We start from the raw sequence: 15,254 nt of genomic DNA, 5'->3' as shown, positions 1-15,254 counted from the left end.
GCAGCACCAATGACAATGCAATAATCACACTGCCCTGGCAGCTTTTGAATTTCCTCTCGCAGTGCCAACATCTTCCTTAATGCTGTAACTCCCAGGCAGAATTCAGCTGGAAGATAATGACGATAATATGTTTAAGTCCTAGGAACACCGGATCATCAGTGAGATCTGATGACCTCATTATTTCTCATAAGTTTCCCACAGGCACCTAGATGAAGCCTTTAAAGGTGGTCCAGAGGTTAATCCCACTGGGCGAATGAACCCGCTCCCCTGTATCTGTTTGTGGAGCTGCTGAAAAATCCACTGACTCCACCAGCAGACTTGCTGGTGGTCAATGTGGGAGATTTTCCAGTGTCTTAGATAGCCTCCACTGTCCTTGATAGCCTTTTGACTGATAACTGGACACAGGGGTAGTTCTCTGTCATAACGATCTCTTCCCTACTCATTCCTTTCTCTGATATGATGACCTCTGACCCTCAAGCTCTACCTCTCTGCATTGTAACTGCCAGAGAGTCTCATCGATGTGCCATCCACCTCATCCATCTGGCGGGGGGACATATTTAGTTATCTTTTATTTAGAAAGCAAATTGTCCAAACACTTTTGGGTAAATATCGCTCAGAATTGGTCCCTCTGGCTTGTATTGACTATTGATACCTGAGGATTGCAGAACAGGCTGTGAGTGCTACAGAGTACTGCCAGATGTTCTCTCCCTTATTATTATTCCTTCTTTTTTTGTTTTAGGGAGCTGAAAGTCTCTCTAGTGATGACAGGCCTGGGAGGTGCGAAGGGTAAAAGACAGTGTTGTGCTTTCTAATTTGCGTTGTGATTTATTAACTTCCCAAATGGTCCTTGAATTGTGCTCTCGTTGTATCACACCTGCCTGACGTAGTTTCATTCAGGCAAAGCTGGCTCTGCATTACTATGTGGTTACACATAGCATTGGATAAAATAAAATAAAGTCAATGTATTTTCAAATTGTAATTTTAAGAACAACAATTTATCATTATACAATCATGAAATAACCAAAGATGTTTCGATTTGTTTAGTGTTGCAACATTTTTCAGTATGTTATGAACCTTTATCACGCAGTTGGTGTATCTCAAACCATATCTGATTGCTTTGTGTGTTTGCACATGTGTGTGAGTCCATAGTTTGTTTAGACTGCTCTGGTAAGCGTGGGACCAGAGTGAGTGGGCTGAGGCCATACTTTAGGGTTCAAAGTAATGTGGGGAGGGACCCCCTTGTTTTGGAGGAATGTCGAGGAGGAGGCCTGATGGTTAGCTGGAGATGGTGTAATTAAGGGGTGTGATTGTGAGAGCCTTCCCTTTCCTGAGCCCTGTAAGGGTCATAGATAAAAGCGCAACCGTCTGTGTCTGTTGCTTTGACTTATGGAAAATCACAATAGCAATGTTTATGTCGTGATCTGTGTTTTGTTTTGGTTAGATTTTAGTTGTTATGTGTCCCTGTTGTCATTGTCTCATCAAGTTTTACCATGTCCACCTGTGCTCGTCCTCCCAGTCCCTTGTGTCTTCCAATCAGCTCCCTCAGCCACTTGTGTCTTGTCCAGGTGATTCTCGTCTCAATAGTTTGTTTATATTTTGTTCATGGTTTTCGTTCACTTCTTGTCAGATAATTGTCGCGTCACCTACCATTGTCTAGTCCCTGTTTCTTGTTTGCTGTAAGTCTTGTGTTTCTTGGCTCCTTTGAGTTTAGACTTTATATCAGGACTTTGTTAAATTTTTAGTTTGGCAGTTTTCCCCATACCCTAGTTATTCTTTTGTTTATAAAATTTCAGTTTGCGCTGCATTGAGCCTGGCACCAGTTGTTTTCCCTGCATTTGGGTCCTCAATAAGATGCCATACATGACAGTTTAAGCTCCAAGAAACTAAAAAAATAATACCCAGTTCCACTAACTTACAAGGTACAAGGACCGGATGACACTGCACCTGGTAAGTCTCTAGCCCAGGGGTGCCCAAATCCAGTCCTCGAGAGCCCCTGTCCAGCCTGTTTTCCATGTTTCTCTCCACCAACACACCTGATTCACGATCAGGATCGTTATCAGATTTCTACAAAGCTGGCTGATGAGTTGATCATTGGATTCAGCTGCATTGGAGGAGGGAGACATGGAAAACAGGCTGGATAGGGGCTTTTGAAGACTTGGGCACCTCTTTCTCTAGCCAAAATGGAAGTCAAATGACAAATTATTATTATTATTAGCTGTTTCTACCAAGCATTACAGGTTATTGTTGTAATTTGAGATCAGTCTTGAAACCGGTCTTGAGACCACTTCTTGAGGGTCTTCGTTCTTGTCTTGGAATTTAAGGCATTTTTTACTCCATCTTGTCTTGGACAGGGCAGACTCGGTATATTTGATCAAGGTCGGTCGAGACCAGGCCAGTTCTACTGTGTTCACTGAGAAACACAAAATGCCGGTGCTTGTGTGCTGCTTTATCAGTGTTGCCAGGAGTGCCACACCTCCTGCACACATAGTGGATGAAGATGACTCGAGATGCAACTATCTCAAAATATTAGAAGAAAACTCGTCGGTAATTAAGTTTGGTTCCCAAAACCATAAGGAGTTAATTTGCCAAGCGACATGTAAGCAGAAACACTCATATAAATGTGTGCAACATCCAACTTTTCTAGGCACACTGAGAGGAAGCATAAAGATGGGTAAAGTAACCGTTAAATTAACTACACAGCGAAAGACAATAAGTGAAAATAAGCTCTTTTCTTCCCTTGATTGGGTGTTGCTAACGTAACTAATTATTGGTAGGAAACCCTGGTCCACGAGTACCACTGTCATGCCTGTTTTTAATGTCTCCCTCCACCAATACACCTGATTCAATGAACAGGATAAATATCAGGCTTCTAGAGAGCTTGCTGATGAGCTGATCAATTGAGTCAGCTGTGTTGGAGGAGGGAGACATACATAACAGGCCGGACAGTGGCTCACCAGGGTTCTCTAATAATCCTGTTTTAAATGGTGGTGTTAACACATTGCAGTTCACTGACTGGTCAATGTAATTTCTGTATGACATGAATGAAAAAAGAATGGTACACACCTTTAAAGGCAAATTATGAATTATGACAGTACAGCAGCTTAAACTTGGTTGTGTTTTTGTTTACAGATAATGAAAGCACCAAGCACTGTCTTGCAATCATCTTCTTTGCAACATGACCTGCACACCGCACGGACAAAAACAAACACACAAGCTTATTGCAAGTCATGTTTTATGACTAAATACATCACGGTGTCTTTAGCAAGAGTGTGCACATTATTTTTCCCACCCCCTATCATAACCCATCCTTTTCTTTTTGTATCTGTAAATCCTAAAAGATCCACTCAGCGAGCCAACTTAGATGAAAATTGGACATCAGTTATCGAAACTGACATGGTTGGCAGCAGTGGCACATCATTCATAGCCTTAAGGCATGTGTTTATCCTACTGCAGCAAAAGTGCAAAACGTGAACTTCCTGTGAAGCTTCCCTTCAAAGGCATGTTTCTATTCATTTCACTAAAGGTACACCATTTCTTACATGACTATTTTCAAAAGTTGGGTATCAAAACAACTGATAGTTGTTGTACCATTTAGGCATGCTCCCATTAACTGTAAACCACAGTGCTACATACTGCCAAAGACGTGGAGAGAAACACGGCAACTTATTGGTTGACTGATAATCACTTACATGCGATGTCACGAATTGAATGAGAAGAACTCAAGTGTGTTTACCCAGACAAAGCTGACTGTTAAGCAATGTTATGTACCTCTGTTGAATTCTTTAGTAGCTTACACAATTTTGTTGGTTTGGTGTTGCACTATTTACTGTAGTCTATCACAATCTGGCTCACATTCCCCATGGAGGAAATGCAAGCTAAATCAATGTTTACAGCGCCAAATTAGACTGCCGTGTTCTGAACGGTCCAGTTCTATACTAGGCTGCTTAATGGATACTTGACTTTTATGGCCAGACAGTTACATGCTCGTGCAATCTGCTGATGTACTGTAGGTCAGTCGGACACACAGGACATCATCAGGATTTCTGCTTATCGCTTAACCATTTGTTTGTTCTCTGAGAAGAAGAAAAATAGCTCAACATTTACCGTGCATTGGTGGGAAATGATTCACAGGGCACGGGCGTTTTTCTCCGAGGCAGAGACTGTATAATCCTTTCACGAACCCCCCTCCCCAAACCCCAGAGCTCTCGATCAACTCCAGATGAGATCAGATGGACCCTGATGTCTCTCCTTCTCTCTCCAGGGTGCAGGATAGAGAACTGTGAGTCTTGCTTCAGCAAAGACTTCTGCACCAAATGCAAGTCAGGTTTTTACCTACACAAAGGGCGATGCTTTGACAAGTGCCCCGAGGGCTTTGCCCCACTGGAGGACACCATGGAGTGTGGAGGTAACAACACAAACATGAAAGACATGCACATATTCACATACTGTAGATGTTTTAAATATAGTGCATATCATTCAGAGATGGGCATGTCAGTAAATGTTGCTGTTATTTCAGCGGCCGGACCATCGTCAGTTCGTCATTATTTCAAGCCAAACAAAACTGGAATCGTCAGTCCGTCATTGTTATTTCAACCGCGCTTCCATTGTCGCTACATAAGAGTTTGTTACTGCTAAAATTACAGTTTGTCACCGCTATTTTAGGAACTACAGATCTTCCTCTCATTCCGCTACTATGACTTACTACCTCACACACATTCACAGCAAACAGTGTATCTACTCCGGTAAAGAACCACAACACGTACTGTGAAAACTAAAACAAAGATATTCTATAGTATTTACAATGAATATTTACAGTAATATTTTTTAGTCAAACAAACAAACTATAACATACAATGTGCACCTTGTAACCCCAGTAGTAGATAATCCAAGATAATGAAAAATCCATCTCACAACATAATGTGTCTGTCTTTCTCTTTGAGTCTCTCGCACTATGCAGCAAAGTGTCCAAACAGGAAGTAATTGTGTGCACCAAACAGAAAGTCATTGTATACAAAATATTCTTGGCAAAAATAATTTCACCAAAATGTAACGGAAAACCACAACTATATATAACCAACCAAAAGATAAATACATTTTTTAGACACACACTAAGACTAGATTTGTGCTGTCATGGCTAAGTAGAGTGACATCATCGTTACTACATTTGGTTTCTTTCGCCTCCTTAGCCAATCATAGCTGGCTACCAGCTGCCACGGAGATCTTATTAAAAACAGGAGAACTCACTCTGACACATATATAATCCTCTCTAAGAAACTCCTGCTAACAAACACACGAGACAAATGCGTGCTCCCATCAGTCGTCAGCAAAACGGGCGCCCGACAGTGCCAGACTGACTGACCTTCTGTCAGTAGCCTACTGATGGAATGCCTACCTCTGACATTATTTGTCTTCCCTAGATACCAAAAACAAACCACAAAAAAGCTTATGGCATCCTAAGTAAAGCTCCTTCACCCAGTACTAAAGCTTTGACGTGGGGTCTGTGGATTGCTTCTTAGTGACATTCTGCTGTGGTTTCTCTGCATACCACCGTGTGTGTCTATAGATGGCTGCGAGGTCGGGCAGTGGAGCGAATGGGGAGCTTGCACCAGAAGAAACAAAACCTGTGGCTATAGGTGGGGTCTGGAGACCCGGACGCGGCACATTGTAAAGAAACCACCCAAGGACACAATACCATGTCCCACCATTGCTGAGTCGCGCAGGTGCAAAATGGCCATGAGGCACTGCAGAAAAGGTAGGGAGGTCACACAGCAATACCTTGTACAGCTTCCACATTCATCTAAAAGTTTACGCTGCAAATATAAAGAAAATAGTTGACTTCCAATCCCAGACACAGACCTTGTCCACACTTTGAGTTCCACCTGTCTCATGTAACCCCAACACACCACATTGTTTTTACTTTGTCTGTGCGAGTGAGGCTTTCTGTGACGTTTCCGTGCATGAAATATCAGTAATTTTCCATTGTGGGCTGCAAGGCAGTTTTCTCTCTGAGGTATATTTTCCCCCCACTCTCCCATCTCCCTTCTTAAGGACGATCTGCAGGTTACCTCAATGGTCGCCTCTGTTTCCTCCCGTCAGTTTGAGATATATTTGTGGTGCACACAGTAAGCGTGGCAGGTCATTGAGTGAGAAGTCAAATCTGTAGTAGTCATTTTTAATGGCTCAACGCACTATTTGGTGCGAAGGCTTCAGTTTATAGTGCTTTAAAAAATAAATGTACTAAACCTTAATGTACTTTCTTGTACACTTTGCATTAGGATAAGCCGAGTATAAATATTTAATTCACCAAATAAGGAGGCAATTACAGTGGCAGATATAATTTTGGCTGTCGGGTAAAGAAAAAAAAAAGCCTAACAGATAGAGGAAATTACTACTGTACATTGAAAGCAAGCATGATTAAGTGGAGTGTTGAAAGAGTTAATAAACCTCAATAAACTCTGTTGGGATCTCATATTTCAATGATACAGAAACTGCTGCTACTGTTGCTGCTGGAAACTGTGATTCCACCGCACATTTATTTCTTAAAGGCTGTTCTGTTTGTCAGGGAAATTCTCCCCCAACCCCCACATACCTTCCAATGCCTTTGCCTTGCCTGCTTGACCTTTTCAAGAGACTTTACGGTGATCTTTGATTAAAATTTTGTTTTGTATGCATGGTTACGGCAGTAAATTATACCTGACATAAAGGTGCTGGTGAAACATTGTAAAGTCTGAATTGCAGAACTATTTTCATTAAATTCTTAGAAAAGAGCTGCAGGCTCCCTGTGTTCATCCATCACAAAGCTACTGTTCCACTAACGTGGTCACTGTAAATCTCTCGGCACGATTCCCTACTGAGTAACATCTCTGCTGTACTGTTTAAAGCTATTTGTAAAAGTGCCACTATATGGACATCCCAGCCGTTCCTGACCTTGTGACATAGGTACATTTCAGACTTTGGCATGTGTTATTAATTCCCCACTGCTTAACTGCCTGTAAAAATCCCCACTTGACAAAAGCCAATGAAACTTAACACTATTTCCTTTAAATAAATACAATGTAGAATATGTAGGCTGCTGAAGCTGAACGGCATGAATAAGAAAAAAAAAAGACTAAAAGACATTGACTTGACATTGGCAAATAATCACTTTCCACAAGAAATACTGTTTTTTGTCATATGGCACGAGAGGCCTGAAATGCAGGTGACGGATGACATGCTGCAGACAGTTTGACCAGATTAAAAAAAAAAAGCTTTGAAATCTACAAGAGGGATTTATAGTGGTCAAATGTGGAAAATAGTCTAAAAATGAAATTTTTTACCTGCATAATTTTCTAGACGCTATACACAAATGTTTGCTAAGCACAGGATTAGATAACCCCATATGGATTCTGTGGATTAAACAGAGAGAGGAATTAAAAACAAAGCATCAGAAGTACCGTAAGTATATATCACTTATGGGAATGCTTATCTGTTCACCCTAACTTGCATTTTTAAGCAGCTGAACTACACTGGAAATTATTGATGGATCTCTGTTTTCAAGCTTTGTTGAGACGTACAAGAATAATGTGGCCAATCATACTATTTTCCTTATGTCTGGAATGATCTAAACCCTCTGAGAAATTAGACACAAGCATGGAAACTAAAGTGCAGATAATGTCATAAGGCAACTTGTTTGTACAGCAAATGTTAAGAGTGGTGTAAACCGTGTCTGAAGCGTTCAATATAAGTGTAAACAGCATACATCGCTCACACTGCTGGGATTCATTAGCTGTTCTCAGCTGGTGTTGCCACAATAACAGTGTCTTGATTCGTCACTCTGCCCTAAAAAAAAGGGGGTTCATCCTTTATGTGGAGGATGTATAAAATATGTGGTGGTATTAACCATTTGTTGTTTTCATCCATCTGTAAATCTGCATTTATGTAATGTTTTACAATTTACTGTTCACACTGGCTGCTTTATACTTATTTAAGAATTAAGATTGTAACTTTCCACCTGTATGACAATACAAACCAGCTTTTGAGGCTTTAGTAGGAAAAAGCACCCGAAATAAGTGATGTGCAAGTTTGATCTGTTTGCCAGAACCTTTGAGTCATGTCAAAACTGAGAGGATATTGTTTATGGGGCGGTTGTGGCTCAGCTGATAGAGCGAGTCGCTCAGTGACTAAAGGGTCACTGGTTCTAATCACGGCTCTGACTGTCTGCTGTTGAATTCTTCTTGGGCAAGGCACTAAACCCCAACTTGCCTTCAAGTCAGTGCTGCAAGTAAGAACAGTTTCTTAATGTCCTTACCTGGTTAAACAAAGAATAAATAAAAACATACATAACTTGCAATAGGGGAGTAAGTAAATGTTAGTTTTGATTAATTTACATATATAAAATAAAATAGCATGGCTGTGTGCAAATCGTGGAACAGAAAACTTTGCCTTCCAGCATTTTTGTGCTTGACTTTACAAGAATAATTTAAATGCTTGAATACTGCAAATTTAAATTAAGAATTGATGGAAATGTGTTCAACACAGCACATGTCCAGTTCCAAAATGCTTCCCAAAATAAATTGAGGCAGTATATATCTCAATTCATCTGAGATTGGAAGTTGATGCTAAGTTTGAGATGCCGTCAGTCATTTTTCCTGAGTTGAGTGGGCATGTAGCAACCACACATTGGGCACATACGATCATACGTCACAACAGCGCCAAATTCAAATCCGCTTCTTTCTACACGCTTTTGCCTTTCAATGGCTATTGCATGCAAATGACAAACTGCATTATGTCAACCTTAAGCCGCGTCACAGGCTCTTTTTGACATATGTTATGCATAAAAGAGTGGGACAAAAAATGGATTATGATGGAAAAGGAATTTAAGCAAACTGGTGGAAATTAGTTTTTTTCTGTTTGAAACAATCTCTGAAGTTCTGATTTTTTTTGTGTCTCTTATGCGATCAATATAGTCATTAAAATACGTGTATTTCAACAGTTTGGAAACTCAGAAAAAGTCTTAAAATTTTATCACAGGGCGTTTAGCAGTAATTGTTTTGCATCATGTAAATAATTGTACAAGTATTATGGGTGGTGTGATATGGCACAGCCCCTTTTTAAATAAAACCAAACAAACATGTATTAAGTGTTTATTTTTAAGAACATAAACACCCTGAAGCCTATTCCAATTGAGGCAGGGTGCACCTCAAGAGTCATGCAAAGAAGTGTGCTCTAAAAGATGAAAGATATGATTGAATCTAGCCAATAGAATACCTGAGCATCAGGCTTATTGAGAGGGATTTGATTTCTCATATGTGTAACCAGAGACAATCTTCTGGCTGTGGGCCTCGTATAGCCAATCGTCTGTTATTTCAGTTCCAAGATGCTGTCACTACAAATGCTCTGTCATTCCATGCATGTGCGTGATAATAAGCATGGTGATTAACTACCTTTGCTGTCATCAAGATCATCTCATTCCTTCTGCCACACTTTTCCCATGTTGTACTTTAGAAGACAGTATTACCTCATCATTCCCCCAGAGGGCAACGTAGAAAAACATATTGTTGAAGCCCATTTGGGCATGTCAGAGAAGGGGCAGTTGTTTATTTACTTAAGTCTTTGTACTAGTCTGGCACAATGGCTAATGTATATCCAGATCCAGACCCTGTGAGGAATTGTTTGACTTGTGGGATGCATGCCCGGGTTTGTCTGAAGCCAGTCTGGGTCTGGGGTGAATCTTCAGTGCTGCGAACCCCCCTGGTCATTACTGTCTGTGAAACATCTGCTTCAAAATATCTGCCCCTGAAAAACAATGTACAGAGATCAGCCCAAATCCACTGCTGAAAACACAAATTCATTTTAGTATCTTGCAGGCTAGGGCAAGGCTGTCCAAACTTTTTCATCAGAGGGCCACATGCAGAATAATCGAAGGATGGAAGGCTCACTTTGCTCAAAAAATAAATACAAATAAAAAGTTAAGCAATTATGTGTTTTATTTGTTTTGGCGTTTTTTTGTTGTTGTTGTTTATTCTTAATTTTCTGCTAAAGGTAATAATGCAAATAATTTGGGATATTTTCATGGTTTTTGTGGTGGTCCTCAGCCCTGTAATCCGGTACAATAGATATGCCCCTGTTTTAATTTGTAATAAGATGACACTCTTCAACTAAAACATGTTTATTCATGAAACATTTTAAAGAGAAATGTTGTTACTACTTTAGCTTCTTTGCATATCTGGTAAATCTCCATAGGTTTTCAGGTTCGTTGTACTGTTCTCATGAAGGATTTGGCTGTCGCAACCCCCACCCTTTCAACACACACACACCCAATAGGGTTGCAGGCTGAGTCAAAAATTATTTTTTGATTATGCTGCGGTCCACTAAAAAATGGACGGTGGGCTGCAAATGGCCCCGGGCCATAGTTTGGATACTTCTAACCGAGAGGGTTGCACAAGTTCAGATTTTTTTAGGATCAACACTGTGATGAAAGTCAAGTGTACCTTAACTAATGACATCATTTGTCATTTTCAAAGGAGTAGCAAAGATTTTGCAACAATCCATATCAACAAACAATGGACAGCTCTTACACCGAATTCACTCAGAACATACACATTAGAACACAAGATGACTGGTGATGGTATTTCCAGCCAGTATACTTGCCGCTGCAATAGACAGAGTTGCACAGTTTGATCCAATAGGGGAAACCCGCCCTCATTCTGGGTCCACCATCGCGCAGGTTCCGGGAATTGATGGTGTTTGCGAATAATAACGGACCTATTTGTGTGGTGGAATAATTCCCTGCTCTCCTATCAAGAGGTTCAAACGGATGACGAGGCGTAAACCACATAGTAAGCTTTTCTTTTTTTTTTTTTTTTTACAAATGCAAGAAACAGCATGCAGGCATTATCTGCGTCAACATTCTTTTGCCGGTCACACACACATACACACACACGCAAAATGTAACCTCTGCATTTGACCCATCACAATACTGGACACAGCAAATACACTGTTAGCGGCACACACTGCAGCATGAGGCTACTTAATCGCCCAGGGAGCCGTTCAGGGTATCAGTGTCTTGTTCAAGGACACCACAGCCGTGTATCCAGGAGATGTTGGAGGTGGATGTTGTTGAACTGGAGTTCCCACAGTGGCAGACGAGGATCTTAGACACGTGGCCACGGCTGTACATACAGGCCTTCAAAATAAAAGCAATACGGATATAGACATGATTAGCAACGTCAATGTCATGCTTTAAATGTCATTTTGGAGTTGTAAAGTCAACTGGTCAGCTAGTCTGTACAACCCAAAGTATGCACAGGTGTTCCCTAGTCTACATTAGTCTTGAGTCAAATTGAGTATCTTGGTCTTATCTCAGCAAAAGATTTAATGGTCTGTTTGTCCATCAGTCAAATAATTTGTCTGGATTCGAGCAAGCACTATAGTTACTGTTCAAAGATTAACGCTATTGTTTGTACGTACCTTATTCAAATTGATGTTACTTTCTACTATACAGAATATTTAGAGGACGTCCTGCTCTGATTTCTGCCACAATGGAATGATGGGTGGTGATTAAGGGTTATCTCTGGCCAGGCAAATATCACAGACAATTTAAATCCGTTCTTCTTGCCAGCGGGAGCTACAATAAGTGAGAAGTTCTTTCCCAGGACAGCAAGGGAGTTGTAATTGGCAGTTACCCTGTCACAGTGATTTCAACAGTGTGGCTCACATTGTGGCCTGTTGTGACTGACGGAGCCATGGCTTAATCTTCATTTAATAAGACTGCTCTATATGGTTAGACAGGAACTAGTTAGGCCTCAAAAGTATCCTGTCTTGTTAGGTCAGTTTGAATCTAGATACAGGCCATTCCAGTGTGACTTCTTGCTCTTTTTATCACTACCAAGAAGGGTCAGTTAGATTTAATCGCTATTAAAACTGGTTGTAGAACTAAAGAGGTGAGCTGAAAAGAGAACAAGGAATATGTCCTCATGCTGTTCACAAGTAATGTAGTTCTTATTGCCTTGCTCTAGGGCACCTCGACAGTAGTCAGGATATGGACTAACGGTAGTTACTAGTTACGTGACCCCCTCTGTTATCTTGTAGAACTTCTGAATAACATTCTACTAAGTGTTCCTGCTCTCATATCCAAACCCAACTGTCTTCAGAAATGCAATATATGAAACACCCCATGATCCTGGTGTCTTTATATGGAGCGCCCATCTTCATACCAGAGGCATGAGCCATAAAAGTGTAGGTTCTTCAAAGATTTGCGGGAGGAAGAATGGAAGGTGGGAGGTGAAAGGGTTAGCAATGCTCTTGGCAACTTCCCCTACATTATTGTCATCTGGTCGTTTCAAGGCAGGAGGACTGAGGGGGTTTGCCAATTGAGTGTTATTTCACACTCCAGTTGAGTTATGGTTCTGCTAAACTAACTTTTGCAGACTCATGTACGGCAACACATAAAATAAGATTATTTTATGTTATAAATCCAATGTGGTGGTAGTAACAATGCTGTGGACAGACACTTTCTGATAAATATATATGTCCCGATTAAATTGTGCAAGTCATCTATGGTCGATGTTGACATATTGTAGTGTATATGGCTTGATTGTGTCCCTTGTGAATCTGAGAAACATATTCACAGAATTAACAGATGTCGCCATATTGTTGATGCATATGAATCACTCACTCACTCAAAATTGAGGAAATGAGAGGTTGCCAATATGCAAATAAAGTGCCAACAAACCCGAGCAGAGGAGAAGACCCCAAGAAATTCACAGAACAAGTTTCCCATGCTCCGCGAATGGGAGCTATTTCCCCCTGCTGAGCAGTATATGAGCTGATATTACCCATGACATGTTTAAGGCTGTGACCTTGGAGAGTATTCCACTTGATGGGCAGTTTAGGCTGTTTTTTCTTCTTCTTTTCGCACTCTGTGACACATACTATACCAAACTCCAGCCTGTTGGACAAATCCTGCCCTCCACATCATATGTTCTGAGAGACCTGGAAGATTATTATCGTTTTGAAATACAGTTGCCTGCCACTTTTTACAGTGTTGTACTACCCAGTTTAAATGCATCTTAAATTCCGTTTTACTCTATGCAATAATAACAACAACAATTCTAGTTCTAATTAAATGTTGTGATGTTACTAGACTTGAAGTTCAGCAATCGGTTATTATTTAGGGTAGCTTTGGTGAGGAAGATAGTTTTTTTGACATCCAACAAAAAAGTTGATGGGATTTAATGACCGAATATGTTAAATCAAAGCACTTTTTATCAATCAATTAGGGACTCCCGTTTTGTTAATGATTAAAATATTGATGAGAAACTTGGCGGACTAAGTATTGCCGGAAGTGGGTTTGTTTGTCAATCTAATCATCAATAACCAGGTCAGTACTAAAGGATCATTTATGCTGTTGTCCAATGACAGAAACATTGACGGACGCCCAATTCACTGATGCACCGCAGAGTACTGTAATGTCTCCCAAATACATTGACGGTAGACGTTGGTTGGTTGTGTCATCTTCTTTATTGTAAGCACACCAACATCTACTGTTGGCCGGTCGTAGCTGGCACCAAAAAAAGAACTACAGCGTTTGACCCGCCCGTCCCATGAGTCACATGATGCATTCACAAAATAGTACTTTCACTTATTTTCTGGGACTGGGCCAAGACACTCTTTTTCTCCTTCAGTAAACAAAATATACAATTACCAGGTATCCTACCTTCCTTGCACACCATTCTCCAAGCCTTCACTCTACTGGCTCTGTCCCAATACTGATAGCCGGCCATGTTGTAAGGTGACTACAGACAGCGATAATGTTTTCCTTCTGTTGTAAATTCCTCATTACTGCTATGTTTATGCAAGCATTAGTTCAGTACTCCGTTTATGTATTTGAGATCATGCGCATTGTTAGACAGCTAACATTGCGTCATTTTAAGTCGGACACGTTTTTGAACAGCTAAGAGTCCTAAGTATTAGTATTTGTGTCAGTTAGGACTGTGTACACACTAAATGTCAGCAAAATAACCAATGATGGGAAACATTGACGGACGCCCATTCGCTGAGGAATGCCGAATAATGGATTTACGATTACAATTTGGTCCGGCTCGCAATATTGACGGGTTGATGGTGACAGAAGGGCAACCCGACTGTTGACGATTGACGGACGCTCAAATTTCATTGAATTTGATTAAATAGGACTGCATCGTTATTTTATATCATAATTTATAGCAAAACATTACAGTTACAAGTGACTTCAAAGGTTGTATGAAAGTTGCTCATCCTACTTCAATTTTTTTTTAAATAAAATAAAAAAAGTCGCATCCAAAAACCACAAGTGTCCAACGATCTGTGACGAGGGTCAAAATATGAATAAACGAGTGCATAAACAAATGCAGATGGCTTGAAATAGAACTTGGATCATTTAACGGTTTAATGCTCAATTGAAACCATTTGAACTTAATTTAATTGGGACATTTTGGATCAGCTTTGGAAACAGTACAGTCCACCACCAAATAAGGAAATATCTTTGGAACAATGGTTTTGTATTTCTCCCATGGAGTTCCAGAAACTTGTAGAATCAGTGCCAAAGCACATTGAAGCTGTTCTGGCTGCTTGCTCTAATTTGTCACCCGATTGTATATCGATCTAACACTTGTTTTAAGTAGGCCCAGTGTCAAGGTTTTTCACCTCATATTTAGATAACCCAAGCTGGTCACAGTCTGCCAGACCTCCACTACAGCGCAGCTGACAATTCTCCTGTCGGCCACAAAACTTTCATCATATCCCACACCATGCAGATGAGGAATCATATGCATACGTTCTCAAACAGACTGTGAGAAACAAGTAAAAGTCGCATAGAAACAATAAAATCGACCTCACAGGCAGATTAAGTCACCGCATTAGCAGCACTTTTTCTTGGTCTTGTTTCCACTCCTTTCCTGTCTGAGATAGGGATGACATTGGCTTGCTTGTTACATTTTACTCAACGAGGCTGCCTGAGGAACAAACACGCATGTCATAGAAGAGGATGTGGCGCACATAGTTGAGAGCAGCCCCGCATGTTGTCTTCTTCCAGCAATTTGACTTGAGGAGAAAGAAGGAAATCTGAACAAGGGTGCCCGAAAACATCTGGTGCACAGTTGTAGCAACTCGGTCTCAGCCACCAGAAGCTCATTCTCAACTCTCCTCCTGTTTCCACCCTCCTTGCCTGTCTATCTCTATATCTGGCCGTCAGTTTTATAGAGACATTAGAGCTTTTAATTAAATGTAGTGATTCA

At 40.7% G+C, this 15,254-nt stretch overlaps 1 protein-coding gene across 1 annotated transcript in view; it reads left to right on the top strand.

Annotated features, from left to right (window-relative positions):
- The window catches only part of rspo2 (R-spondin 2), a 74,457-nt gene that overhangs the window by 40,351 nt on the left and 18,852 nt on the right, over positions 1–15,254 (top strand). The window contains exons 4-5 of the mRNA XM_086078660.1: positions 4,262–4,405; positions 5,564–5,752. Of these exons, the coding sequence (XP_085934786.1) occupies positions 4,262–4,405; positions 5,564–5,752 (333 nt within the window). The remainder of the gene's footprint in view (positions 1–4,261; positions 4,406–5,563; positions 5,753–15,254) is intronic.

This window comes from Leptonotus elevatus, chromosome 6, assembly GCF_054856555.1.
Source record: "Leptonotus elevatus isolate MCC_2025b chromosome 6, RoL_Lele_1.0, whole genome shotgun sequence".
Taxonomy (NCBI): Eukaryota; Metazoa; Chordata; class Actinopteri; order Syngnathiformes; family Syngnathidae; genus Leptonotus; species Leptonotus elevatus.
The sequence above is the reverse complement of the archived record's forward strand: the minus strand, read 5'-3'. Positions and strand labels throughout refer to the sequence as shown.